General features: G+C 37.6%; 2 protein-coding genes across 6 annotated transcripts in view; one reads left to right on the top strand and one right to left on the bottom strand.

Moving 5' to 3' along the window:
- Window positions 1-10,001, bottom strand: part of LOC119502367 (neuronal acetylcholine receptor subunit alpha-7-like) — a 38,563-nt gene extending 28,562 nt beyond the window's left edge. Inside the window, exons 1-2 of one of the 3 annotated variants that reach the window (XM_037793328.1) lie at window positions 9,866-10,001; window positions 8,418-8,590 (exon numbers count right to left, since the gene is read on the bottom strand). Coding sequence is in view for 1 of the 3 variants with exons in the window: in XM_037793311.1 (XP_037649239.1) it covers window positions 4,569-4,623 (55 nt within the window). In the remaining 2 variants the exon portion in view is untranslated. Of the gene's footprint in view, window positions 1-4,568; window positions 4,718-8,417; window positions 8,591-9,865 lie in introns of those variants that run through there. The other 2 variants (XM_037793319.1, XM_037793311.1) reach the window with 2 other exon arrangements.
- Window positions 9,963-26,375, top strand: LOC119502383 (ceroid-lipofuscinosis neuronal protein 6-like). Of its 3 annotated transcripts, none has more exons than XM_037793357.1 (8): window positions 9,963-10,119; window positions 13,763-13,883; window positions 14,005-14,103; window positions 17,754-17,942; window positions 22,261-22,316; window positions 23,667-23,789; window positions 24,574-24,859; window positions 24,960-26,375. In XM_037793357.1, the coding sequence occupies exons 1-7, from the start codon at window positions 9,995-9,997 to the stop codon at window positions 24,842-24,844; spliced, it is 984 nt and encodes a 327-aa protein (XP_037649285.1). In that variant the 5' UTR covers window positions 9,963-9,994; the 3' UTR covers window positions 24,845-24,859; window positions 24,960-26,375. The 3 variants fall into 3 exon arrangements, with proteins under 3 accessions (XP_037649285.1, XP_037649278.1, XP_037649270.1); XM_037793350.1 differs by having other exon boundaries at window positions 24,957-26,375; XM_037793342.1 differs by having other exon boundaries at window positions 24,574-26,375.
- Window positions 26,376-27,586: the final 1,211 nt, after the last annotated feature.

The following is a 27,586-nucleotide window of genomic DNA, read 5'->3' as shown; positions in this document are numbered from 1 at the left end:
CCAGTCTACAGATGAGACTGAGCCAAAGCTGCATTCACCTCATTCCCACATCATCCAATCCCTGCCTGAATTTCTGGCTCATTATTAAACTTCTTACCATTTATAATCTCGCAGGTACCCACCACCACTCCAGCTCCACCTTACACCAGGTGACTTTCAAACCTCTCACTCTGGAATCGTTTTGCATTTCATTTCATGTTTGGCGAGGTCTTTTTTTTAGTTATATCAAAGTCAGAGTGGAATATTCTAACAAAGTCTAAGGTGATGAAACACATGCAGCCTGGACAAGGCAATCATCCAAATCCAGCACCAGGACTGCTGGCTTCATCTCACTGTGCAATCTCAAATCAGACCTCATTTCAACACACTCTTGTATCCCCTCATGAGTTATGGAGCGTTTCTGGCAGCATTTATTCTTTTCACTAATGGCCACATCCCAATTATCCTAAACCACCTATGAGAAGCACATTATCCCGATGATCTGGCAGAGATGTTGTTGTCTGTAGGCATCTCTCCATTCCTCTGCTCTCTGTTGCATCCGGTTCTTTCATAAAAAACAGACTGAAAGATTAGCTGAAAGCTGGTCTTTGTGTCCGTGGCTCAATCCCCTGTAGATCTGCCCCACCTCCAATCCTCACCATAATCAGATTTCACTATGAAGTTCAGCAAGATGACATCAATGTGTGTTATTGTCCTCAGATCGTTTTCTGTAGTACATTACTGGCTATCAGACCAATAAAGGGACATTTCCTGATATGTTGCCAATATGTTGCTGAAAGTGAGCCACAAAAAAGAGAAGCTTTCTACCTCTTAATTAAATCAGAGAGATGGACAAGAGCTTTAAGTACCCCAGACATGTGCTCAGACATTTAGACGTGCGTTTATGTGCACACACACTAACACGACTTCCCTCCATCTGCCTCTTTATACTTCACTCCAGGGGGAAGCCTCAATTAACTAGTGCCTGTAAAGTGCAGACTGAAGAGTCTGAGTCAGTGATTGCCATTAAATTAACAGCCTCCATCAAAATATTCAAAATTCAGAGCAGATCTGAGTAAAACTGATGAGACGCAGCATGTCTTGAAGGGTTCGTGAACTGATTAACATTTAAAGAACAGGGTTCCTTAGATTGTTTTTTATCAGAGTTCTTCAAATTTGCATGGGGTGACTTGTGATGTGTGTCCTGCAGCCGCAGGGTGTGTAGCTCATACACAGCAGTAGGGTTGGGCAATCACGGCTTTCTACGGTCTGTTATTTCTTTATAGCAGACCGTTGCTAAGTATTACAGACCGTTGCAATGGGCGCAGTTCTGATGTCGGACTCTGGCGGACTGTTTTTGTGTCAAATTATTGGTTTCTTAATTAAGTAGCCGTGTAATAAGCGGGATAATGTACAGCAGGCGGGTCATTGTTGTGAAATAACAACGGGGGTGCACCTCGACGCGAAGCCGCATCGCCCTGTCGGGGATTATTTCACAACAATGACCGGCTCGCTGTACATTATCCCTTACATATAGCATGTTTTCTGGTAATTCAATAAATAAATCTATATAAAATAATCACATGGTAAACCATAAGTTTATATTCCTGTGTGAATTAAATACTTGACAAAATGAAAAGTACTGAGTATTTTCTCATTGTAAGAACTTGAGTGCAAAAAGAACAGGAGAGTTTTAAGTGAAATTATAGAGAAAAAATAACTAAATACAGGCCGAGCCCATATTGCGACAGAAACGAAAAACATATATGATAGACATTTCTATATCATTTTGATGGTATATATTGTAATATTTCCCAGCCCTACACAGCAGCAGTGGAAACGCGTTGCAACACAGTGTGAAAGCCACAACAAGAACAGTGTTACTCTGGTTTTAATAAAGAAACTGTTGTTCAGCTGACTAATATAATGAAGGTCTTTGAATGATGAACTTAGTGTGACATTTCCGGTGTTCTTGAGCTGTCTCTCAGACTGTTTGTGTCAATCCCTCTCTCAATCTCTCTCTCAAATTCAAAGGGGCTTTATTGACATGAAAGTTTCAAGAGCAATTTTGCCAAAGCATCATTTGGTCGAGGTCAGCAATTATTAGGGCTGACCTCGACCAAAGAAATTCTTAGTCGAGTAACACTCATACAATTTTGTCGACTAATCGATTAGTTGATTTAATCGACAGATCTTTAAATCTTGTGTTTACAAGAGATGTGCTCATAAGTTTCTCGGACATATGTCATTCAGCATGAAAAAAGCATAAAAAACAACTTATTAACTAAAGAAATCTTAAATGACAAAGACCGAAACGGTCAATTAGTCGTCTAATTGTTATCCACAGTGTAGGAAAACAATACAAATACATAATAATGCCGTGCTACTTTCCTCATTTCTATCTACAAAAACTGCAATTCTCCCTCAAAGCTAATCATGAGAAACCTCCCACTACTGCATCTGTAAAAGCTGCAAGAAGTCCAGCGTTGACAGACATACAGTACAGCCCTATGAGGCCATATGATGAAACCTATGATGTAATGTGCACTTAAAGCATTGCTGAAAGGCTGCAAATGGGACCCTGTTTTTCAGTTGTTACATTACTACATACTGCACATGTGAAAACATGTTTCATATCAAACAGCTTTAAAGTAAGAGAAAAAAGATTCCATGAATTACAATCACACACAAGCACAAAACCAATGGCTGCACTGTTACATCACATTGAAATGCAAGTCTTTACTTTTATACAGTTAGCCCACATTTAGCCTTCTGCATCGTTGAAGCAGAGCCGGCTTAAGGCAAAGGCCATATAGGCTGTTGCCTAGGGGGTCTTCTGGGCGGTGCTGGTCACCCTCTAAAAATAAATAATAATGACAAAAAATGTCAGTGGGCGCCCTTTCTCATTTTCTGCACTGAGGTAACAAATAAACACATAAAGAAAGAAAGAAATGAATACCTGTTTCACCCCTCTCGTTGTGCTGAAACTGACTAAACTTTTAAGCCAATAATATCAGGGACCAATTGTTTATTTATATTCTAATAAATAGTTATCTATGAAAATAAAAATCGTAATTTTTGTCTTAAAACCATTATGATATCTGATGAGTGTTGCGGTTTACGGGGCTAGGGTTATTGTTCTGAGGGGTTGAACCCTAACCCTAACCCTAGAGTGGTTGAAAACTTGGGTGGTTAAAAAACCCTTAAAACTCTGACCCTGGCCGATATTCTGTCTTTCAGAGGTTGTTGCGGGCTGAAACATGAAAACCTAAGGAATCCATTGTATCAACCATGTCATGCTAGCTTGTCGGGAAGATACAAAGTTACACAAAATTTTGGCAAGAAAAAACTGGCAAGGTGATTTTCAAAGGGGTCCCTTGACCTCTGACCTCAAGATATGTGAATGAAAATGTGTTCTATGGGTACCCACGAGTCTCTCCTTTACAGACATGCCCACTTTATGATAATCACATGCAGTTTAGGGCAAAAAACAAGCAGTCAGAAAATGACCTGTGGTGACCTCTAGGATAATCACAGCCTCATAAAACTTTACAACCACAAACTAGAGACCTAGAGCATTCAGAGGATGGATGGCTTACCTATGTAGATCGACAATAAGGGAGTTTCTGAGCAGTTTCCAGAACAGAAGTGCTCGCCATCCAATCGCCGAAAATGCAATTCTTGCAGAAATCTCCAAATGTCAAAAGTTTTTGATACCAAATCACAGCATGGATTTTTCTATGGTGTTCCTCAAGGTCTTGGTGTCTTAATGTGGTATTTTGGATGGATTATTGATCATTTTTATCAATTCACAAATGGTAAAATTTTTTTTTTTTAAATTAGGCACCAAATCTTTGCAACAAATGGTATCAATCTGATAATTGCTGCAACAATTTATGAGACATAACAGAGCATGGGAAAGACCATCAATTCTGCATTCATCATGTTCTACGCTCTTTAACACTTTCAGGATTTATTTGAATAGATTAATTTATTAATTCATTGTTATTTCTTATTAATGACTGGAACAACTTGACACACAGTGCTGACCTGCAGCTCAAATTAACCTCCAGGTTCAGCTTTCAGATGATGTATACCACCTCTATGTGACATCTACTGTTGACTATTTATCTACCCCTGAACACCCTCAGTCTCCCACCTTTAGTCCTCTAAAAAGAGGGCGGAATGATAAGTAAAGGGGTTAACTTTGATATACTTCTGTCAATTTTACTAGAATCTGTTTTAATAAAGATTAATGCAAGTTCATTAAAAGGTTAAAAAAAGAAGAAAAATAACCCCCAATAATATACTTTATATTAGTTAATATTTACATATAGGCTACTAGTAAATAGCAAAAAAAAAAAATACCATAAATAACGACAATGTTACCAAAACCCGGTGTTTGGCACACAACAGGTAGGCAATGCAAATCAATCCAGAGCGCAGCAGGTTCATTACGCACACACAATACGCAAAGAAAACGCAAGAAAAAGGCGACAAGCAGCCTCCTAATAAAGACCCCCCAGGTTTTGGGGAGTTAATGATCAATTAAAGCACACGGTGAGAGCTGAGAGCTGAGCCTACTGTACCTTTCACTGTGGAGGAGGCGACTGCGAGGAGGAGCAGCAGATTCACTGAGTCCATGTTGAACCGAGGAGCGACCAGTGAGAGCAGAGACACTCTCAGCTCATCTGTGAACCTGCCGGGATGCGAGGATGATCATACTGTGGGTGGTTGTGTGTGGGTGTGTGTGTGGGTGTGTGTGTGTGGTTGTGTGGTTAACTGTGTGTGTGTGGGTGTGTGTGTGGTTGTGTGGTTAACTGTGTGTGTGTGTGTGGGTCTATTAAATAACTCCTCCTCCTAATGAATAGCTGCTGTTTGGCAGGACAGACATGAGATGTGTAGCAGCATTAGGACTCATACAGTAGGACAGTTTGTCTCTCTGCTTGACCATGCTCCTATTGATAGAGGAAAACACTAGTTCTATATATACTACATACTGTAGAGTAGTCTATGTTTAGAAACGTACAAACATGTCTAGTCCATCTCCATATGGAACATACTGTTGCTGCAAATGCATGTTTTTGTCTATTAGTCACTAACTAGGCCTAATAGAGCCTAATCTGCTTGTCCACTGCATCACTTTTCTAGTTTAAAGAGTTTGAAAGATGATGCACAGGGATGCTGAAAAAGTTGTACAGCGTCATAATTAATTAATTACTTAGTTTAGTTAAAGTCAGAATGGGACAAATGGAGCATTCACTAACTGGTGACCACATTGGTGAATACATTTAAAATCATTTACAGTGCAGTGGTGTTGCATATTTTTTTGTTTTTTCCTTAACTTATCCACTATGTTAAAAAGTAAGGGTTGGTTATATAATTTTAATTGATTTATTATTTTATAATATTTAATTATATATATTTATATTTATTCCCATCTTGTTTTTTTATTTTTATATTATTAGGCTATTATTATTTGTCTTAATATTAATTTTTCCTTTTTCTTTTTTGCATTAAATTGAATCAGAATCAGTTTTTATTCGACAAGTACACACATACAAGGACTTTGACTTTGGTTTTATGCATCTCTCTAAGCGTACTTACACAAAAATTTAAATAAAAGCTAGGAACAGACAACAAAGCTGGACAAATAAAGGTGGGGAATAGACAGGAATGTTATGTATACAAGTAGTGGAAAACAATAGGTGTATATGAAAATATTTTATGTATATAGGCTATATTTAAAGCACCAATGACCAACAATAAAATAAGAATAAAATAAAAATGTGTATGTTGTAACGTCTAAATGGTATGTGGGATCAGGGGGGACAAAATGAAAAAATAATTAAATAATAATAGAAAAAATCATTGTACCTGCTAAATGAATAAATACATATTACCAAAAAAAGTTGTACAGCATCACACTGAGCTACAATATATGAACATTTTGCAAAAAAAGCTGACATCTGCTGGCGACTGATCAGAATTACAGCTGTATTTTGAAAGTTTAGTTGATGCATGGATACTTCTTTTTCTGCTGTTTATCAGTCTAATTTTGTAAGAACTGCACATATTCTTTGATGTTTTCAGATACTCTGACTGCTACTTCCTGTCCCCAACAAATGTGTTTACCATAGTCAAAGTCAGGGAGACTCAGCTGCTCAGACTGTTTTGTGGTCCAAGGTCATCGATCTCATTTTTGACCTCAGTTCTTAAAAAACAGAACAAAAAAAAATCTATATCAACAACAAGCAACATGATGCATGGAACACTTCACCCTGGATGGTTGGATGGTGCATCCTCCACCTCTACAGCACCTGTATCACCATACAGCCAGATTAGAGACAAATACACAACCAAGAATACCACAATAAAATAGGTGTCCTGAACTGGTGGTTAACTGTGTTTAGATATTTAACCTTCACTACACGTGCATGAGCTGATATCTGCATAAACACGCTGTGCCTGAAGGTAAACACAAACATAAATGTAATTTGCCCTCTGATGTGTTTGTTTTGGATCGTGGCGACTAATTTAATGGCGCTATATATTCTGCTCGAGACAGGTTTGAAAAGAGTTGATTAAAAGGTAGTGAGGCTAGTGTATGTGCCCTGCATGTCAAATGATATGCTTCCTCAGCCCGTGACAAGGATGTACTGTAGTCACATGATAATTACTCTGCCGAACACATTTAATCATGCTTTTATCAGTGTGGCAGAGTAATTAAATGTATACAAAAGTCAAAATGTTATTAGACTGCTAATAAGGTTTTGGTCATGTGCCTGTGTGTGTGTGACAATATTATTAATATTTAACCATCTAAATGCTGCTTACTAGTCTTGTCAGGAATATGAGGCTTTACTGTCAATGTTTATCAATTAATTAATCAATGACACTTTATTTGTACAGCACCTTTCATACAGGTTAGTGCAGTTCTAAGTGCTTCACAGATAACTGACAAGCCGAAAATAAGACAGAACAATGTGAACCATGAAAATAACAGGAAAGGCGAAACAGTTCAGCAATTTAACAATTTGATAATTTAAGACCAATGCACGTGAGACAATAAAATGATAAAAAATGTATTTAAAAAAATAATTAAATCTATAATGATGGTAATAGTAGTAAAACAGTGTGAAGTAAAAACTAGATTAATAAAATAGAATAAAATTACGCAATTTAAATACAATAAAATAAGTGATTAATAAAATATCAATAAAATAGAATAAATTATACAAATGTAATGCAATAAAATAAGTAATTAATAAAATGTACAATAAAATAGAATAAAATTATACAACTTAAATACAATAAAATAACAATAAAATAGAATAAAATCATACAACTTAAATACAATAAAATAAGTGAATAAAATAATAACCATTCTTAATCAAAGGCCTGGCTGAACAGGTTTACATTTAAAGATTTAATAATAGTGTTTCATCCATTTTCTGTTAATGGAGTTGTATGTATTTAATAAAGGCTTTTGATACTTTAATCTCTAAAAATGTAAAAATGATTGTCAAGATTGTCACTCTGAGCTCCAGTTGGACCTCCACCCTCCATCACGGTGTCTATTTAAATCAAATAAGGGGATGTTGCTTGTGGAAAAAGGCTTGTTAACAGAAACAAGTGAGGCATGTCAGATTTAGGAGCCAGGACGACTATCAGGAACTGTAGTTTCAAAAGTGACAGTGCTTTAACAGTTAAGCTGCTAAAGATTCAAATTTACATCCAAAACTCAGCATGCTGCTGAACTATTTTACATGATTGTGTCAATATTACCTCGTCATTATATATTCACACGTTTCAGACTGCCTTCCCTAGAAACTATAGGAGACCAAACATCTGTAATCCTCACAGGCTACAGAGGCAATTAGCAATGTGAAGTTGTTAGTCTCAGTTCTCGATGCTGAATAATGAATTGATGTAGGCTGCTTACATGTTGAGATTAGTAAAAGCTGTTTATGCATAAGTGAGCTAAAACTGGACAGTTTAAAACAAAGAGCAGCTTTTGTTGTTTTGTTAGCTCCTCAGAGAACACAGATCCTTTCATACTGCTGCTTTCAACTGAGCAGCATACAACAGATGGTTGAATCATTATTAATAGCATTCCCCACAACAGGAGGTATTGTCTCAACGGACTACTTCTAATAACAAGACTGTAAATCAACAAAAAGCATTACTTTGGTTACATATTCCATGATTACCTGTTTGCTTCACAAATGTTGTACTAAAGAAGTAAATAAATTAAAATATTGGGACTGAGGGTTAGTAGACAGACAGAGGAACCGTATGCCTTTTGACATGTAACAGTAAAAAAAAAAGCATAGGTGTAATTAATAAAATGAATTGGCTACCCCAACCTCCATGGCTACTATATGGAGCTGTAAGCCACTGGAATAATAAAAGATTTGCAATATTTAATTTTTGACCTTTTGACCTCGTCTTAAACCACAGTTTGGGCGTTTGCAGACTGTTTTATAACACCTCCCTCTCTCTCATTTTGCACCTGATAAGGTGGGGCAAGTTACCTTCATCACTGTTATTGGTACATTCACTTGGGCGACCTCATGTAACTCCCAGCATGGCGCCGCCCAGTGTCAACCTGAGGAGAGTAAACAGTAATGGAGAACACCTGTGTTAGTGTGCTGGTCTTGTGTCTGTTCCCCCTTGAATAATGTTTCCTTTATTTTCAAATAGTGTTACCTGTGGTGATACCCTCTGCGGTTCATGTTTGGACTCAAGTTAGGTTATGGGTAGGTGTCGTTGGATGGGGTTAGGGACACAATTTTATTTTTCAAATTATGAATTATAGAGTGCTGCAGGAATGAGTCATAAAACCCGGAAATGAGTTAGCATTTTTACACTTCCGGTCCCCTCGTCTCAAAGTCAATGTTTTTTTTAAAATAGATTTTTGGTTAGATGTCTGAAATAAGGTCTGTGGTTAATACAAGCTTAAGAAAACGTTTTGTTCTACGACATAAAATACATCAGTAAATACCCCACTCATGAAATTTGAAGCTTTTAGGTGTCTTAAAAAAGGTGTTGTTTTTTTTTACTAGTGGCTAAATGAGACTACTAAACGTCATCACGCCGAACAGTAGTCTGCCTTTTGCTTAGTGGTGGTGTTGTGTCGTGTGACCGTGGTTTAGTTTGTTTATAGCCTAACGTTAGCTTTTTACTTCTGGCGATTGCATTTATACTTCAAAAATCATAAAAGTGGTGTTCATTTGTGAATATTATCTTGTTGATAATAAACGTTTGTTTGCCACAGAGCTTATTTTCTGTCTTTTTGTTGCGGGAACTGGTGCGATGTTACCTTCTGGGTTGGCCTACAAAAATGTCATCCCTGCAGCACTCTATTAATTCAGGATATGGAAATATAATTATTGATTTTAAAATGCAATGATATTTTTTATTTATTTTTTTATTTTGTTTTAATGCAGAGTATAAATGCAATTTTTATAATATATAATAATCAGAATCAGAATCAGAATTGTGTAAGAGGTATACACTAGGAATTTGCTTTGTTTTTGTTGGTGCAAATAAGCAGTATAATAACAAAGAATTGATAAAAACGTTAGAATAAAATAAAATAAGAATAAAAAAAATTAAATTCTACCAATATACAATATATGCTATAAACAAAAATAAACATGATATAAACTATATAATTAATATAATTATTATATTACTATAATAATTGTTATTATAGCAATATAATAATAATATAATAATAATTATTATGAATTATAATTAAGCACTGAAAATTTCTATAATAAATCCAGCTCACTTCAAGCCCATGCTGCACAGCTTTGGCAAAGTAGAACATGTTTTTAATTTGTTTTTAATTTGTGTTGAAGTTGGTGAGTTTGCCTACCAGTCATGACTCAGGGTTAACGGTGCCCTCACAGGTCTAACTCCTCTGCTGCGCTGTGATTGGTGGATGAGGCGGTGAGGCGGGAACAAGGCGGACACCAGGAAATGGTTGGTAGTGACAGACAGCGAGATGTTGATTACTGTAGAACTAACTAAACCAACTATGGCTGTCAACACGGAGCCGCCGAAAGCAGCTGACACGGAGCCGAAAACACGAAAACGTAGAGGCACCTACCTAGAGAAAACACATACTAGGTTTGTAAACTTCATTCACGTTAGGCTGACGTTTCATGTTATTACGTTATTACGTTATTAACGGACACTGGAAGCGGCGCGACTGCAGACAAAGTTAACGGTTGTACACGCGAATAACGGGCGCAGATTCGAAGGTGTAACCATAGTAACTGTCTTAACTTCCAGGCTCATATCAACGTGTTTGTTGTCAAGTAGCCGTTTTGTGGTTAATAAACAGGAACTGACTGCATAAACACTGGGTTGCATTGGCAGATATAAATAGATGTGTTGCTACTGGAGGTTGTGGTTAGCTTCAGTCAGTCTTTGGCCTTTCTATCACATGACTGAACCACCTGTTACACAATGCATATTTGCACCTACAACAACAATGGAAAAGAGCCCAGATGCCCGGATGTGTGTGTGACAGACGGGCTCATACTCTTACAGCTGATATCAGGCAGAAGTAATGCACACAGTGCACTTTAGACTGAGCTACTGGAGTACCCTGCACTATACTCATTATAAACAGTCTCTTCTGCACTATGTTCACTTTTAACAGTTTTCTTCATCTCCTTGTATTTTTATAACTGGTATATTTCTTTGTACTTTGTACTACTAACTTTTTTACTGCCTTTTTACTAACATGTTTTTCACTATGGAGCTGTGATGCTGGAAATTTGAATTTCCCTCAGGATCAATAAAGTTACTATCTATCTATCTATCTATCTATCTATCTATCTACTAAAAAGCACCTCACTGTATTTTAGTATTTTGCCAATTAAGTCTGGACGTTTTGCTGGTGCCTGTTGGGGGGATGAGATGCAGATCCATGGAAGCTGTAAATAGGTCCCTTCCTCGGTTGGAAATGAATGATCTCAGTATGCTTGTGTGCAGCAAACCAAACACACTTCCAATAAACAGCAGTTTGCCTTTGAGATTTTAAGTGGAAGTAATTGTGAAACTGTGAAAACAGCATTGGTCAACAAATTGAATGATGTTGACCAATGCTGAAACCAGAAAAAGATGAGATACCATAAACAAGAGATAGACAAATAAAACAAACAAATAAGATACAGCAAATTAGGGATGCACCAATTATGATATTCTGGGCTGATACCGATGTTTAAAATAACGATTTGGCTGATACCAGTCTTTTGTTTATTTTGTTTTTGCTGTTTTTTATTCCCCTGTTATGCCAGGGAAACACAGACCTTGTCATAAATAAATATCTGAGCTGTTTCAAAGTCGTTCAGCATTTCATTACAGTGTCTTCGAATGAGCACAAATTCAATCATACACATTTATGAAACAAACTTTAATATAACTTTGTTTCACATGAAAAATATTATATATATATATTTTTTAAATATCTGCTTCAAAAGCCTTTTTAGCTGCTTTAGCTGTTTCAGTACTTACAGCCCAACAAAAATATTAGTTTTGTGAAACATAAACTAAATGTAAATGTATAAGCGATTGGAAGCAGTGTTTCTCACACATAGACTTTACTTGGGCGGGCCATCCATACCTTAAAACACAACATTTAGCCGGCACAAAATTGATCCAGCTTTGGTCCAAGTTTACTTCCTGTCAGCTACTGCATTAGCAAACATTGCGACAGGAAATACAAAGGGGACCATTTATAATGTTTATGTTGTCAAGTTTGAAAAGGTGTATTGGGAGAAATGAAATATAATATTAATAACTATGTTTTCTATATACAGATCTGACAAAATGGCAGATATAACAATTGATGCCTTAAAATGAAACTTGTGAAGTCATGTTTACAACAAGGGAAGTCGTGTACACAATATGCTTGGCGTTCAAGTGGCTAAGTCGTGAGAACACCGCTGCTAAGGAACAGCAATATTAACGTTACTGTTGGCTAAAATTGAGCAAGCTAGTAAGCGGGTAACATAACGCAGTAAATGCAAAGGCATAATGTCAGAGGAAATAGATGAGGCCGTTGGGAATATCGACATTTTCCTCAGACATATTATATAATTACAGAGAAAAACAATATACGACTAAAATTACAACATATTAACTTATTATTCACTGAAAAATGAGTTTCCTCTGCCATTTCTGACAACGTCAACAAACACGTCATAAGACGTGCACTCGGAGCTTTCAAAAACTTTCCACTTACGAGGTTGTGAATGCCACAAGAGGGGGGCGTCTTGCGATAACGGTAAACTCGACCCCATTTGAAGGCACCGAGTGTCAGTTAAACTGCAACTGCCACTGTGCCAGACGTGGTTGCTACTAGCAACAGAATTGGATATTTGAATGACAGAAGTGATGGTGACGGTTGAAAGCTCTATTAGTAATCCACATCTATTTTCCTGGAATTGACAAGCAGCCAATGTTCCTTTTGCATGATCTGGCAGGCAGGGTCGAAGGACCCACAGCCTATTCAGTCTTTTGTTGTCCAGGTACATACGCTGAACCATAATGACGAATTTCAGTGTGCAACAGGAAATTGCAGATTGCATAGCTGCACATAACGCACCATAAGTTGAATAGGTCAGCAAATCCACCTTCGGAGCAAAGCAAACGTCATCAGACTGAGATTTCAGAGTGCAGGAAGAAAAAGAGGAACACACAATTGTTATAAAGGCAATTTAACCATTAACGTAAAAGCATATGATGGTATTTGTATACACTATATTGTATAAATTCCCTCTTTTACATATTTACCATCGTCTGCTAGAAAATATGAACTCTTAAGTGTCATATAGAAAGCTTTGTTTTTTTTTTCATTAGATCTGCGCATACCATCTTTGTATACACATGATTATTGCTAAGCAAAGTGCTTAGTTACCTTTTATATGACGGATGTGGTCAAACACTTAAAATAGGAATAAAGTATATATTTTATAAGTTTCTCTCTTTTTTTCATTTTTCATTTTTTATTTTGTTTTTTGCAAGTAGTTAATCATGTTTTAACATTATTTTTAATTATTTTTTTTCCCTTTTTTGTCTTTGGACTTCATGCCTCTGCTATGACTTGCTGATATTCTTATATGTTGTGAGGATACATATTTATTGATGTGGTATCATATGTCACTGCCCAATGTTATGTTGTGTATAAGAAAATTCAAATAAATAGATCACAACCATAAAATAGTAATATATAAGTATATATATATTTGTTTGTCCCTTTTATTTTCATTTGTATATGTTTTTTTGTTTTATTAATTTTGTTTTGTTTTTTGCATGTAGTTAATCATTTTTTAAATATTATTATTATTATTATTATTATTATTATTATTATTATTATTATTATTAAGTTTTTATTATTTTTTGTCCTTTTTTGTCTTTGGACTTCATGACTCTACTATGACTTGCTGATATGCCTATATTTTGTGAGGATGCATATGTATTGATATTGTATCATATGTCACTGCCCAATGTTATGTTGTGTATAAGAAAATTCAATAAATAGATTGCAGCCATAAAATAGTAATAAAGTAGATAAGCAAAAAGCAGCAAAGATCACCGTGTGTTTTAACCTGAATTTACTGCAGTAGTAAACACTATGTAGTAAACCTTACTTTACTACAGTATTCCCAACATGTCTATTAAACGTTCAACCTCTGTGCTGCCCTTTGCTTTTGTAATGTTGCTTCATTTCAGCAACTTGTTTCAACACTCTGTTTGACAGCACTCCTGATGGTTTGAAGGAAAATGTGCCAGAGCAGGAAAATAAGCACTTCCACTTTGACCTGTGGCTCTGCCTGACACTGCAGAACTGGATACTGGACTTTGGAAGGCCTATTGTCACGGTAAGGAGCATCAATGCACGTTTCACTCACCTCATGCAGTTTTAAATAGTGCAAAACAAAATGACATTTCACAGAGCAATGAACACCAAATTGTTTCTTGGTGTCATCATATATGTATTAGATTATCGTTCCTGTGGAGTGGTTTCCCCTCAACAGGCCCGGTGTTGGAGACTACTTCCACATGGCCTATAACGTCATAACACCATTCCTAATGCTCAAGGTAAGTGTTAACACAACAAAGTGTTTGACACTAATAATATTCAGTATGAGACAATAAAGTTACTCTCACAGTATATCTAAAAAATGTCATAATGTAATCATGCATTTTGTTTTGCTTTTCTTCTCCATATAAGACAGATTAAGCCCAAACGTGAGTGAACACATAATTTCCTAATGAAATAGCTTTTACATTTTAAAAGCAGGCCTTCCATGGTAGCCACCAGAACAAAACATGTAAACAGACTACCTACTAACACTAACCAATCAACAGACGGGTATAATAGACCCCAGCATAGACACGAGTGCTGCTAGTGACAAAGAGCACAAAAACATTTTTCATTTCATATCAGGAAATCACTTTGCTCTCCATGACATTCATATGAGCAATACAGAACATATTTGCAGCACAACCAGTTGCTTTAAGACACGGTTAACACTTGGGGCCAATTATGAATGACATTTTACTGTTGCATATCAATTATGCTGAAAGTCTTACATTCCTGATAGGTTCCCTGACAGTGATTGGTTCACTGCGGGTCGCCTTTGCACTCTTATTCCATCACTGCAGGGAAACCTGACATGACTGAATAAGAAATATTTTACATACACTCTGTATGTAGCCTGCTGAAGCCTTTTTTTCTGTCTCTTTCATGTGAAAATAAAAGGGCGGTCCTCAAACAAAGAAATTCTTAGTCGACCAACACTCATATGATTTTGTCGACTAATCGCTTAGTTGATTTAATCAACAGGGGTCTCATTTATAACCGTTGCGTACGCACAAAACGGGGCCACTTCCCACGCAACAGTTGTGATCTATAAAAACAAACTTGACGGGAGAATGTGCGCACCGGTACGGAAACTTTGACCCATGCGTACGCATATTATGGAGGCACCGAGGCAGGGGAAACTGGAGACGCAGATGAATTGAAGCCAGACTGTAGACATTAAATGTCATTATACCTATAATGATGCCTCTCACACATTTAATTTCACTTCATACTTATATCCACTTTATCATAAACATTTAAAACAGCAGTGTTCTTTGTGCTAGTGGGCCATAACTATTCCATAAGCACCTTACAAATGTGAAAGATAAACTCAAACCCCAAAGCAAATTCCGCTCAATATCTCATCAGCGCTGTCTCCATCACGTCCTCCACCTCTGGAGCTCAGAGGAGAGGACCGGACTACCGACAGTCGCAGTCAGCTGTGCTGTGGAGCAGCTGTTGAAATCATCATCATAGGTTGTATAAATCCAAGATTATATCAAATAGCATTAAAGAATGGCAGAACATGAGCGCCAACAGTTTTAATAATATCTTCTAATAGTGTGCAGATATCACCAAGTACCATATTCGTTTTCAGAAAGTTGTTGTGTAAAATCGCTGCAGTGATGGCATGACTTATTAATTTATGTATGGTTTATTAGATAGGGACAGATACAGTATACATATTCAAAATGAAAACAACTATCCGATGCAACTATCAGACTGTCTCCAGTGCGCCACCGCGGTGCGTCACTCTGCCTCCTCCAGTCACCTCCACCTGGCACATCTTCACCACTATGGATTGTGTAAATTAACAAAGTGTGTAAATGAAGCCAGTGACAGCTCTCACACAATCGTTACTCTCCATATCCTCATTATCATTATCAGTCCTAATCATAATGCAGGACAAGTTCACCATAACTTAAATAAATAAATAAATAAATAAATAGTGTACACCTGTCAAACTTCCTTTTTCTAATGATATCCAGGTGGGGGATATTACTGACTGTCTTGATCATTTTAAGTGAATGGATCAGTCTTATTGCTGTAAAGATATAAACACAGCGGTGAGACTCGGAACATGCTGCATGGTGCTGGTAGATATACCGGCACTGTGAGGACTACGTGACGTGAATGAGAGAATCAGGAGGGAATGAGGGTTCAGAGACCTCTTCACCTACAAGCTCCTCCATCTCTGTGTCAGAAAAACTCCTTTTATCTGTCTTCCTCTCGGTAGTCGCCGTGATTCACCGTAAAGATCCACTGATCAACATGCTCATTCACATGCAGAAACATTCATGAGGTGCTTTGCATTGACCATTTATGGTTGAAAGTGGGCGTGTAGTGGGCGGAATATGAGGCGGATTCACGTGCGCACATTTCCAGGTGGAGTGTGATTTATAAAGGGAACATTGCGTGCAGGTGTGCGTACGCACGGTTTATAAGTCTGATTTTTTTTTGGCGTACGCCATTTTCGGCTTTTGTGCGCACGTACATTTTTAGTATGGATCCTACGCACTGTTTTATAAATGAGACCCCAGATCTGGGAAACTGAGTTTCTCCACAAAGACTCACACAAAAGCACCACTTTAAATCTTGTGTTTACCAGAGGTGTGCTCATAAGTTTCTTGGAAATAAGTCATTCAGCAAGAAAAAAGCATAAAAAAATCGACTAAAGAAAACTTAGTCGACTAAGACCAAAATGACCGATTAGTTGACTAATTGACTAAGAGGGGGCATCCCTAGAATATAATCATAGTGTAGCAAACCCTGGGTTAAGTGAGCCGGTTGATTATCAGCTTTATGAGACGGGTTATCCGACATGTTAATGGTATTCTTAGTGAAGCCTACTGGTACTGTAACTCTAAGCTGCCTGACTACATTAGGTGATACAGGCCCTTTTTGGTTCGCCTCGGTTCACGTTGGGTATTAAAATGCCCTCAGTAAAGATGTTGTGCATTGTTTTCCTATTACTGATTTTTCTAATGCTAAATTGACACTTGACACAAAGTTATAAGGTAGCCCAAAGTGACATACCTGCTTTTCAAGGCACATTGGTGTGGTCCTTCCACACAACCACAAAGACCTGGGGATGGATTCCTGAATGTCTGCAGTCTGCCACATCATAGCACTGACAAGAACTGCAGAGAGAAATGGGAAGAAAACAGGCTGAAATATCTGAAATAAAGCAAGTTACGTGCTTTTCTTAAAGGAACGGTGTGTAGCATTTAGGGAGATCTATTAGCAGAAATGGAATACAATATTCATAACTATGTTTCCATTAGTGTATAATCACCTGAAACTAAGAATTGTGTTTTTGTTAGCTTAGAATGAGCCCTTCATATCTACATAGGGATCGGTTCCTCTTCAAGGAGTCCGCCATGTTGCTCAAACCAAACACTGGCTCTAGAGAGAGCCTTTCACGTCTTTATGTTACCTGAAGAACACTGACTGTAGACACGCTTATGAAACTGCGCTAACGTGAGCCGCAGAGTGCAAAACCGTGGTACCGCCAGCCACCGTCTGACGTTGCTCTTAAAGTAGTGTTATTATTGTAAGGATGGCGAACAGCGTTATCACGGTTGGCGGCTCACGTTACCGCAGTCTTGGAAAGGAAGAATGAGCGGAGGGGTACTCGGTTGGTTGCAATCTGCAACCACACCACTAGATGCCACCAAATCCTACGCACCTGTAGGATGTACCTGTACCTTTAAGGGATGGAGGTCATGTCTGTGATTGTATCATTAATGAAAAAAGACTACTTTCTATGTATTATACAGTTGCAGTTGACATTAATTCCTAAAGATGTAACTAAAACAATTGAAGCAGTAATGGATAAGTTGGTGTCATATATACTGAATGTGTGTGTTACTGCTCCATTCAGCTGATTAAGCGCAGTCCCAAAGTGCTGCCTCGCTCGGCGGTCTACCTCTGCATCATCATTTTTGTCATGGGAGCCAGCATCCACCTGGTGGGAGACTCCATCAACCATCGGCTCATCCTGAGCGACTACCGGCTCCACCTGTCAGTCAGAGAGAACCCCATCATGAGAGACCTCAAACCGGCCTCACTGGTGAGTGTATGATTTGTTTAAGTAGAGTGGGGTACAGTTTTATTCCATGATGATACCCTGAGAAAATTGTCAAAATCTTGTCAGATTTCCTTTTCAGTATTTCTTCCTGCTGGTCATGTTTGGCTAGTGGGTGATACAACTACTGGTCCCTATACACATTTTACACAATCTATTCATATATTTTGTTTATTACCTGTCATAATGTCATACAACAAAAATCTGTTTGTGTTGCTTGTCGTGACTCTCCAGAGACAGTTAAGTGCCTTAGAAAAAGAAAAGAAAAAGAGCTTTTCTTGTCCGCCTATGACACAAACTGACAACAACACGCCACACAAAACATCAGTATCGTCATACTTGTTTGATCGAGCAGAATTGATACCGCTGTGCAGGAGTGTTGCTTATTTTTCTCTCTGCTCTGTCATTGCTATCACATCTGTTTTTGTCATCCTGGTTCCCGTACTAAACACAGAGCATCATACCTTTGACAATGATGTGGTTGTCAACAAGATATTAAAGGTTGATGTTTGGCACATCTGGGGCAGGATAGAAGGAGGCAGGACTATTACAGTATATAGACCTTTTCAAACTTGACAACATAAACATTCTAAATGGGCCCCTTTGTATTTCCTGTTGCAGTCTTTGCTAATGCAGTAGCTGACAGGAAATAATCTTGGATTAAAGCTGTTGCTCTAGCAACAGAATGGCAATGAAAAGTTCTATGGATCATTTCAAAGTTGTTGATGTATATTTTCTGTTGCAGTCTATGTTAATGACATAAGCTGACAGGACGTAAACATGTACCCAAGCTGTTGCCGAGCAATGTCATTCCATTGAAACGGTCTATTTGTTCATGTTAAGCGTGGCAATGGCTTGATTTGACCCCAAGCTCTGAAGGTTGAGGTCTTGTTGTATCTCTCTCTACTGCTTCCTGGCCAGTGGTGCAACCATTAGTATGACTGTCACTACGAGCACAAAAGCAAACAAAAGGTTAAAGCTAAAGTAGGCAGGTTGGAACAAATACGATTTAAAAAAAGTTATTTTTATAAAGCGGTCACTATATCCTGACAGTAGTGCATGAGACGGATAATCTGGAAAAAATCACGTGCCTCTGTGTCCTCCGGTGCTCATAATGACATCTGCAAGATTTCACAAACCGGAGGAAAACAACCAATCAGAGCCGAGCTGGAGCCTGCCATCTCTGAGCAGCTGTCACTTACTTGCTAAGTCTGATCAAACGGTCAAACTAGGCAGCGCTGATGAAATATGAATCAATATTCTGTTACTGTAATGCCTATTTCTTGCCTCAAATGTTTTCAGAAACATCTTGTAGTGTACTGTTAAACTGTAGAAATGTGACCCGGCAGCAATGTTGAGATCTGTTGAGGAAATACCAAGCAACGCCCACCAGCCGGAGCAAACTTTCTCATTTTACAGCTAAACAGTACACTACAAGATGTTTCTGAAAACTGAGAAATAGGCATTACAGTAACAGAATATGAATTCATATTTTATCAGCGCTGCCTAGCTTGACCGTTTGAACGGAGTTCACGAGTGATTGACAGCTCCGTTGAATGAACAGCCAATCTCTCTGAAATTACTTGTGATTGGCCAAAGTCTTCCGTCACGGGCTATATTATTTAAAGCCTGAAAACAGAGCCATGAGGAGGTGCAGAAGTATAGTTATCTCTCAGAGCACTTGAATTACAATATGCTGAAAGATTATAATGGAATTTTTGCCCAAAAATATTCTGCCTACTGCCGCTTTAACGGGAGAGATCAGGTTAAGGCAAGAAATGATAAAACATGTTTTGATGTACTGCAATAACGTGATAACTCTACAACCAACATTCATTTAAGTGTAGTTGTTCAAGAGTCTGATTCCCTACTCCCTACCATACATTTGGATCGAGACATTTGTTTTAAGTGTATTAAGAGTGGACGTTTAAGAAACCTGTTCAGGGACAAGTGATGCTGAAGCTGGAAGACTTTTTTTGTTTTGTTTCTTCAGAGCATTTTGAGTGATAGCTCAGCGAGAGAACAGGTGCTGCAGTGACAGAAAACAGAGTTTTTGTTTTTTAATATGTACATGTGTCTGAATTGATTTATTTAGACTTATTGTAGTTCAGGGTCAGACAGTATTATTCAGACTTTGGATTGACTTATTTTTGATACAAGGATGCACATCCACAAGAAATAATCTTTTCATCCTGCTGATGCTTTCCCTGTGCTGTGTCATGAAGGTACATGCCAACCAACTGACACCAACAGTGTCTATATATTGAGTCTATTACTGAAGGTGTCCTTGCATTCAGTGACCTCTTGCACAATACTTGGTGAATCATTGGTAGACTTACATGTCTTTTCGTTCGAGTTTGTCTGGTCAAGGAATAACGAAAGTGGCACAATAGGATGCTTATTTGCATCCTATTGTGCCCCTTTTCTAGGTGTAATACATTTATCATTGATACCTAGATGACTTACATATGATCCAAACTCTGTTTTCAATATATCAAAACAAACTGAACTCTAAGTTCAGGTAAACACACTAGGAATGATGTTTTCCCACCTGAAATTATAACTCTGAGAAGTGATTATATGGTGCTTTTAGTGCAGAGTTAGCAGTTGTTTAATTTAAGTTTTGTAAATTCAAACCAATTGTCCAATTGTTCTATTATTTGCTTGTTTTTAAGAGAAGTACAATTAGTTTATAAAAGTCTGCAGGTCTACAGTGTGTGTGCACTCATAATACTTTCAGATTTCATACTCACTGATGCATGTCGAAAAGCAACAATTATTTGTAATGCCTCTTTTTTCAGTTAATTACGAGTAAGCCAAGTGCATCGCTGATAGAATTTCTTTAAAGGGATTAAATGCCACATTATAAAAGTGCATGAAGAGGTCCTGAGGGGCATTGATTTAAATGTTGGAATTAATTGATTAGCAAATTCACCTTTTAATGAGGATTGACCTCAGAGGAAGCAATGCAATTGTTGTTGTAATTTTATATTATCACACACACAGCTTTTAAAACTGAATGTAGATGTAGAAAGATTTGACAATGAATTTTTGATATAAATACTTTTTCAAATAAGATACTGAACAGGAAAATAGAGCTGCAACGATTAATCGATTAGTTGTCAACTATTAAATTAATCGCCAACTATTTTGATCATCGATTTAATCGGTTTGACTAATTTTGTAAGAAAAAAAACCCCAAAATTCTCTGATTTCAGCTTCTTAAATGTGAATATCTTCTGGTTTCTTTACTTCTCTATGACAGTAAACTGAATATCATTGAGTCGTGGACAAAATAAGACATTTGAGGACGTCATCTTGGGCTTTGGGATACACTGATCAACACTTTTTACCATTTTCTGACATTTTATAGTCCAAACAACTAATCGATCAATTGAGAAAATAATCAACAGAATGATCTGCAATGAAAATAACCGTTAGCTGCAGCCCTACAGGAAAATGTGAACAGCGTCAAGAGGGTTTTGGGAGTGCCTGAATAAATGTCAATGTGGAGCAAAAAGCAGGTGGGATTAATCACATATTGTAGGAGTTGATCAATATATTTTACTTTGGTGAAACAGGCGTGGTGTTTAAATAGATGGGTGAAAAATGTATGGGAAAAAAACAAACAAAGTGTCTTCAGCTGCCTTGGCATAAGAGATTCCCTCATTTCTTGTTTTGATGATGATGGTGTGAGTGCGCCGTCTAACAAGGTGCCCAACTGGGCGTTCAACTAGGTTGAGATCTGGTGAATGAATCAATCAGAAATATTTTATTGATCTCCGGGGGAAATTTGGGACGTTACAGTATCTTATATAAAGGCATTAAGAAATGTAAAAAGAAATAGAAATAAGGGAGTAAGTAACATGTCAATTATGTACATAATGCTACAAAATCCAACACAATATATGTAGAGAAAAAATAATAAAAATAATAAATATATACAAATATGTGCATCAAACACATAAAATATATAACCAGTGTAAATAAGTAAATGCAAAATGCTGAGAAGTGGAATCTATTAAGTGTGTTAAATATAAATGCAAAAATAGTATAAATGAGAAGTAAATAAGAATATTTCTTGAAATGTACAGTATAAATGCCATATTAACTATGACTGTGAAGGCCATATCATATGATTTACATCATATTCATACTAGAACAGTAGGTGGCACTGTTGCATAAGACCACAGTGCTTCCCTACCAACGCAGAATAACATACAGTATATTGTGCAGTTGAAACATACCTGTTCATGTTGTATTATTTGGTAACATTTAATTTCTTTTTGTCCTTCCCTCACAGATTGACTCCTTTGAGCTGCTGTATTATTATGACGAACAGCTGGGACACTTGATGTGGTACGTCTTTATGATAAACTGTTTAAATGTGAATGATAAATCTGCTTGTTATGAATTTTGTGTCTAAATCCATTAAAGTGTAGATTCAGAGAATTTGAACACAGTGGAGATCATCATACGAGCAGTGTGCACGTCTCCACTTCCTCCCACTGTACAAAAGTGAAGCCAAAATGATCAGGGGCTGGAGCCACGGTATCAAGGTCCCGCCCACAGACATGCCCCAGCCAATCACGAGCTGAGTACGGCAACAGCTTGTTATACCCCCACGACAACGTAGTCGGGGTTATGTAGCGCTCCGCGTGTCCGTCCTTCTGTCCGTTCGCGTGTCACACTTTCGTTTCCAGAGCAGAACTCGGAGTCCAGGGTGCCCAAAATGTTTAGGGCACCCTGGACTTGAGGAAGGTGAGCTAATAACCAGCTACATTGTGCTCAATAGACTAATACCATTAGTTCCTAAAGGGCAAAACCTTTGGCCCTACTTTGGTAAGGGTCAAGCAGTGAGCGGGGGTATGTGAGCCATGCTCACTTTTGTCTTGTTAGCATGAGCCACTTAGCTGCTACGTTAGCACCACAGTAGCTGTTTGGCTAGAAAGACACATCAACTAGCCATAATATCTCAATAAATACATTTATGATCAAATTAACACATGTTCTATTACACATACTCGTGACGGTTATGGAAAGTTAAAGTATCATCTCCTCTCTCGTACATTTCACGAGCCTCCGGCTGCGCGACTACTTCACTCAGAGCAACTGTCAATCATGACGTCTCACCCCCTTTTTATAGCATCAAGTAACTCATTAAAAAACAAACGTATCAGAAAAATTAACACGTGAACATACATCAGCGTGATAAGCACTACCTAAAATGACAGAAATCATCTTTGGGGAAAATGTATTTAATATGTACTTTGACTTTTTAGTTTGGCTCATGTCCCATCCTCTAACATGGAGGGGGCGAGATTTATGACCTATACTGCAGCCAGCCACCAGGGGGCGATCCAGATGTTTTGGCTTCAATTTTGGGGAGCTGTCATGTCGTCCATTTTTATATGCTTCAAATGTCATTTGAGAGGGTCGGATCAGAGAATGTTTGGTATTTTTGTCACAATTTTTTACTTAAAAAATGACAGAAACAATCATTCAATTATCAAAATAGTCACAAATTATTTTTTTGTTGATTGATTGATTGACTAATCATCAGTTTATCATCAGTTTATTATCAGTTCTAGTAGGTTTATTTTGTTGAGTTAAATTATCTTTTGAGTGAAAAGCCGTGCCAGATTTGCATCATCCCTTTACAAAGAAATCTTGGAATCTAATCAGTCTCTGCCTCTTGTTTTGCTCTAGGTATATTCCTTTCTTCATCATTCTCTTCATGTATTTCACCGGCTGCTTCACCAAGGACGAAGAACAGAAGAAGATCCCTGTCTCGGGCTGTGTGCTGCTGGGACCCAGCGCCCTCTACTATTGGTCAGTCACTTTCTGAAGTCTTTGAATACCTTGTGTGTCCATGAATACATGTTTTTTTTAAAGGCTGTCTTTGCAGTAGCCTGGGTGATATGAAACTATAAAGGATCAGTGAAATCTGATGGTGTTCTTGAGTAAATCCACATTTTAGAAATGCCTCCCCTGTCCATGACATAAGAAGGGCTTTGTACTTGATTTCAATTTAGTTTCGTAATCAAAGATAGCGAATGGAGGTCGGTATGAAAGCAGCAGTAGCAACAGATGTCCTTTATTCACACTTTTCTTCAAGAGAAGGAAAGTGTGAATAAAGGATATCTTTGACATAAAGAAAATGACATATGTCATAATAAAGTAGCATTTAGACAGAGCATTTCCTTCTGTTGTCAGATGATTGACAGTAAAGAGTGTGATGTAATGTTTGCAAATACATTGTTTACAAAAGGTCGCTTACATAATGACAAAAAAGAAAGTTTGACAAAACCAATTTAAGTCGCACTGTTTACTGACTGGAACAATTTTAGTGTCTGTATTTTATATTCAACAAAATTAATATGGTTGTGTACTTTAGCACCATATGGCTTCTTTTGTGGGGATGAAAACAAGCTGTTATTTCTATCTTCACTTCGTGCAAAAATTCAAATCAATGCTGCTCTCCTCAAAAAGTCATCACTTTTTTGGAAAAGCAGTTCTTTTTAATTGGAATTTAACAGCTAATGTGATGAGTGAAGTGAACATTTTCATTGTACAACAGATGTCTAAAGTTTCTTCGTTTCTTTGTTTCTTCCAGGTACTTGGTCACTGAAGGGCAAATCACTGAACTTTTCCTCCTCACCTTCCTTGCCATGGTTGGCATGGTGATACATCAACAGCGTGAAGGCCTCAGCCCAGACAGCAACGGCCTGTTCCTGCTCTGTAGTTTCAGTATTACTGTGCTGCTGGTGGTGCTGTGGGTGGCCTATCTGTGGAATGACCCGGTGCTACGTAAAAAGTACCCCGGAATCATTTATGTGCCAGAGCCCTGGTCCTACTACACCTTACATATCAAGGAGAACCATTGAGTTACATCCGGCCAGGTCTGAATACCTCTGGGTTTGAAGAAAAAAAGAGATCTGAATCAGAAGCCACTTACGTTTGTATGACCTGACTGATTCATATCTTTTCTTTCTTCAGCAGATTTCCTGTGACAGAGGTAGCGGCTGCACTTAGACAACGACGACGATCGATGAAGGTTGTTCATGTGCATCTACCTCACGGTTGAACACAAGGTTCTGCTGGCGTGTGTATATATATATATATATATATATATATATATCCAGAAGGGGATTTGTCTCCTCCGTCTATTTCTTTTATTTTTAAAGATTATTTTTGGGGGCGTTTTTCCTTTAATTGTCGGTGATAATTCTGAAAGGGCGAGAGAGAGAACCCCGGAGCCTGCATATTACTAAACATATTCTTTCGTAATTAATAAAATACCACAAAGTAATCTCCACTCAGACAATGCGGGGCCTTCGGGCCCCTGAGGGTTTGGGACCCAGGAGCAGTTCTGCTCCTTTTGGTCACTTTGTAACTTTGGTAATCCAGCCTTAAGGCACGGTCACACATGCGCAAAATTAACATTCGCCTCCCGTTCACTTCCATTCTATGCAAGCGAAGGGGCGAAAAAACATTTGCTTCTGGTGGCGAAGCAAATTTGCATCTTCGAGTTCAACTTTCAGGCGAATATCGCCTCGGCAGAAGATGGTCACTCGACTGCATTCGCGCATGTGTGACCGCACCTTTTATAGACCTTTTCATTGCCATCATGTTGCTACGGCAACAGCTTTGGTCAAAGATCACATCCTGTCAGCTGCTCCATTAACAAACGTTGCAACAAGAGATACAAAGGGGCCCATTTAGAGTGTTAATGGTGTCAAGTTTGAAAAGGTCTATAGAAACACAGACCAGCATCACCATTTGACAAAGCAATACACCAACTATCTCTTAGCCACTCTTAGTCTCTTAGAACTTTATGAAACAACTCAAGGTGAATACATGAATAGTACATTCACTGAAAAAATAGAAAAGAATTCTTACCTTAAGCTCATCGAAGAACTCAATCAATTGACGATTGAATGCTGTGAGGTTGATTTTTAACAACTCAGAAGAAAAGCCTTGTTCATTAATTGTTCTGCCGGTTACAGGCGCTCCTCTCTCGCTGCCAAGAAAGAAAGAAAAGAAGAAGAAAAATAAATACTCAGTTACATTGGACTTGTCAGGCAAGATGCACAAACTTCAATAACAAGATATGGATATATGGTACATCGGAAGAACAACAGCCTGAAAGTAGAAAACAAACATCAATTTAGATGCAAACAAATAAAACGATCAATTCAAGATTCAAGTTCTGCAAAAAAGTGAAAACAGCCAAATATAATAACACAATGCCAAAAGACTAAAAAACAAGATAAAAGAGAATGACTGCAGTATTACTGTATGTAATCAACAGGTACAGTTATTCAGAAAGGCATAGAAAGAAAGTGTATAAAAATATGATTTAAAAACAGAATACTAAATAGAAAACTGTTTAAAAGCTATAATACAAAAAAAAAATTGTCTCAGGTATTTAAGGTTTCACACTTTGACAGACATTATCAGACATCATCAGATTATAATCCAGCCCCAACTGCCAACATGCACTCATTGACAACCTGCTGTTCTTTATTTTTGTCATGATGTGTTTATTACAGTGTTCACAATGAAAAGAGGACTATTGTACAGATGCTTTTACATTATTCAAAAGGTCAAGGAAACATGAGCAGATTACTTTTGAGATACAAACAAACAATTATTTTGTTAAATTGTTACTTTGCGGATTTGTTTTTTACATGTTGAGTTCTTGTACAGTTTTGTACAGTATTGTTCCTTTGCTTAAGATCATTTTGTTGCTGGTAAAGTACTGTTTAGTTACTGGTTCCACACTGGTTACATTTTGTGTACGTTTATCTTAATTAAAATGTTGAAATTGTTCTACTACTTGCTGGTTATTACTCACATTTTTCTATGAACTTACCTTATTTGACCATTAATATGCTTTAAATCAACTATCTTTATAAAGAGCCTATCATTTTCAATATCATGTACAATATTACTTTCAAGATCGTGCACTAGTTTACTTATTTTACTAAATTGATCTTACTCTTATTGTTATTCCATTAGGCACTGGTGTTAGTATTACTTCTTATACACTTTATATTTTTAGTCCTGTTTCTATTCTTATGTTGTAACTTTTCTTTCTTAGTTTACTAAATGTATCTTACTCTTATTGCTATTCTATTTTGCACTGTTATAAATATTACTTCTTGTACATTTTATATTTATTACTATTATTTTATTTGTATTCTTATGTTGTTGTAATTTTGAGCAATCTCTGGCAAAATACTTTCCTTTGGGATTAATAAAATTTTAACAATTGTATTTGTTAACACATGTAGTTAAAGACAGAATGAGTAGGATTTGTCGTTTGTGGTCTGTAAACACAACATTCAAAGTTGGCCCCTCCTCCCAACCACATGCCCCCCTGATCGCAGTTAGGTTTAGAGTGCTCGCCAGCAGCTGAGAGCCAACCCCGGATTCACTCTCGTTTTGGAACGATGCTTTGTCCTCTGGACAGGCTTTTGTCTTTTTCAGCACTGCGTCCATCATTTTCGTAGCTTCCTTGTGGATGCGTGCTTACGATCTGGCCCCTATAGTCGCTACGTTTTTATAGAGGTTGACGCCAGAAACGTCCCAAACACAGCAAAATAAGAAAATGCAGGCAGAGG

This window comes from Sebastes umbrosus, chromosome 2 (assembly GCF_015220745.1).
Source record: "Sebastes umbrosus isolate fSebUmb1 chromosome 2, fSebUmb1.pri, whole genome shotgun sequence".
Lineage (NCBI taxonomy): Eukaryota > Metazoa > Chordata > Actinopteri > Perciformes > Sebastidae > Sebastes > Sebastes umbrosus.
This window is presented reverse-complemented; position numbering and strand designations above follow the sequence as displayed.

Bases quoted from the DNA above. Each gene is read 5' to 3' on its own strand.
- LOC119502383 (XM_037793357.1), top strand. From the start codon at position 9,995: ATGTTGATTACTGTAGAACTAACTAAACCAACTATGGCTGTCAACACG. The intron at 10,120-13,762 runs GTTTGTAAACTT...TCTGTTTGACAG, and splicing joins CTAGAGAAAACACATACTAG to CACTCCTGATGGTTTGAAGG. The intron at 14,104-17,753 runs GTAAGTGTTAAC...TGCTCCATTCAG, and splicing joins CACCATTCCTAATGCTCAAG to CTGATTAAGCGCAGTCCCAA.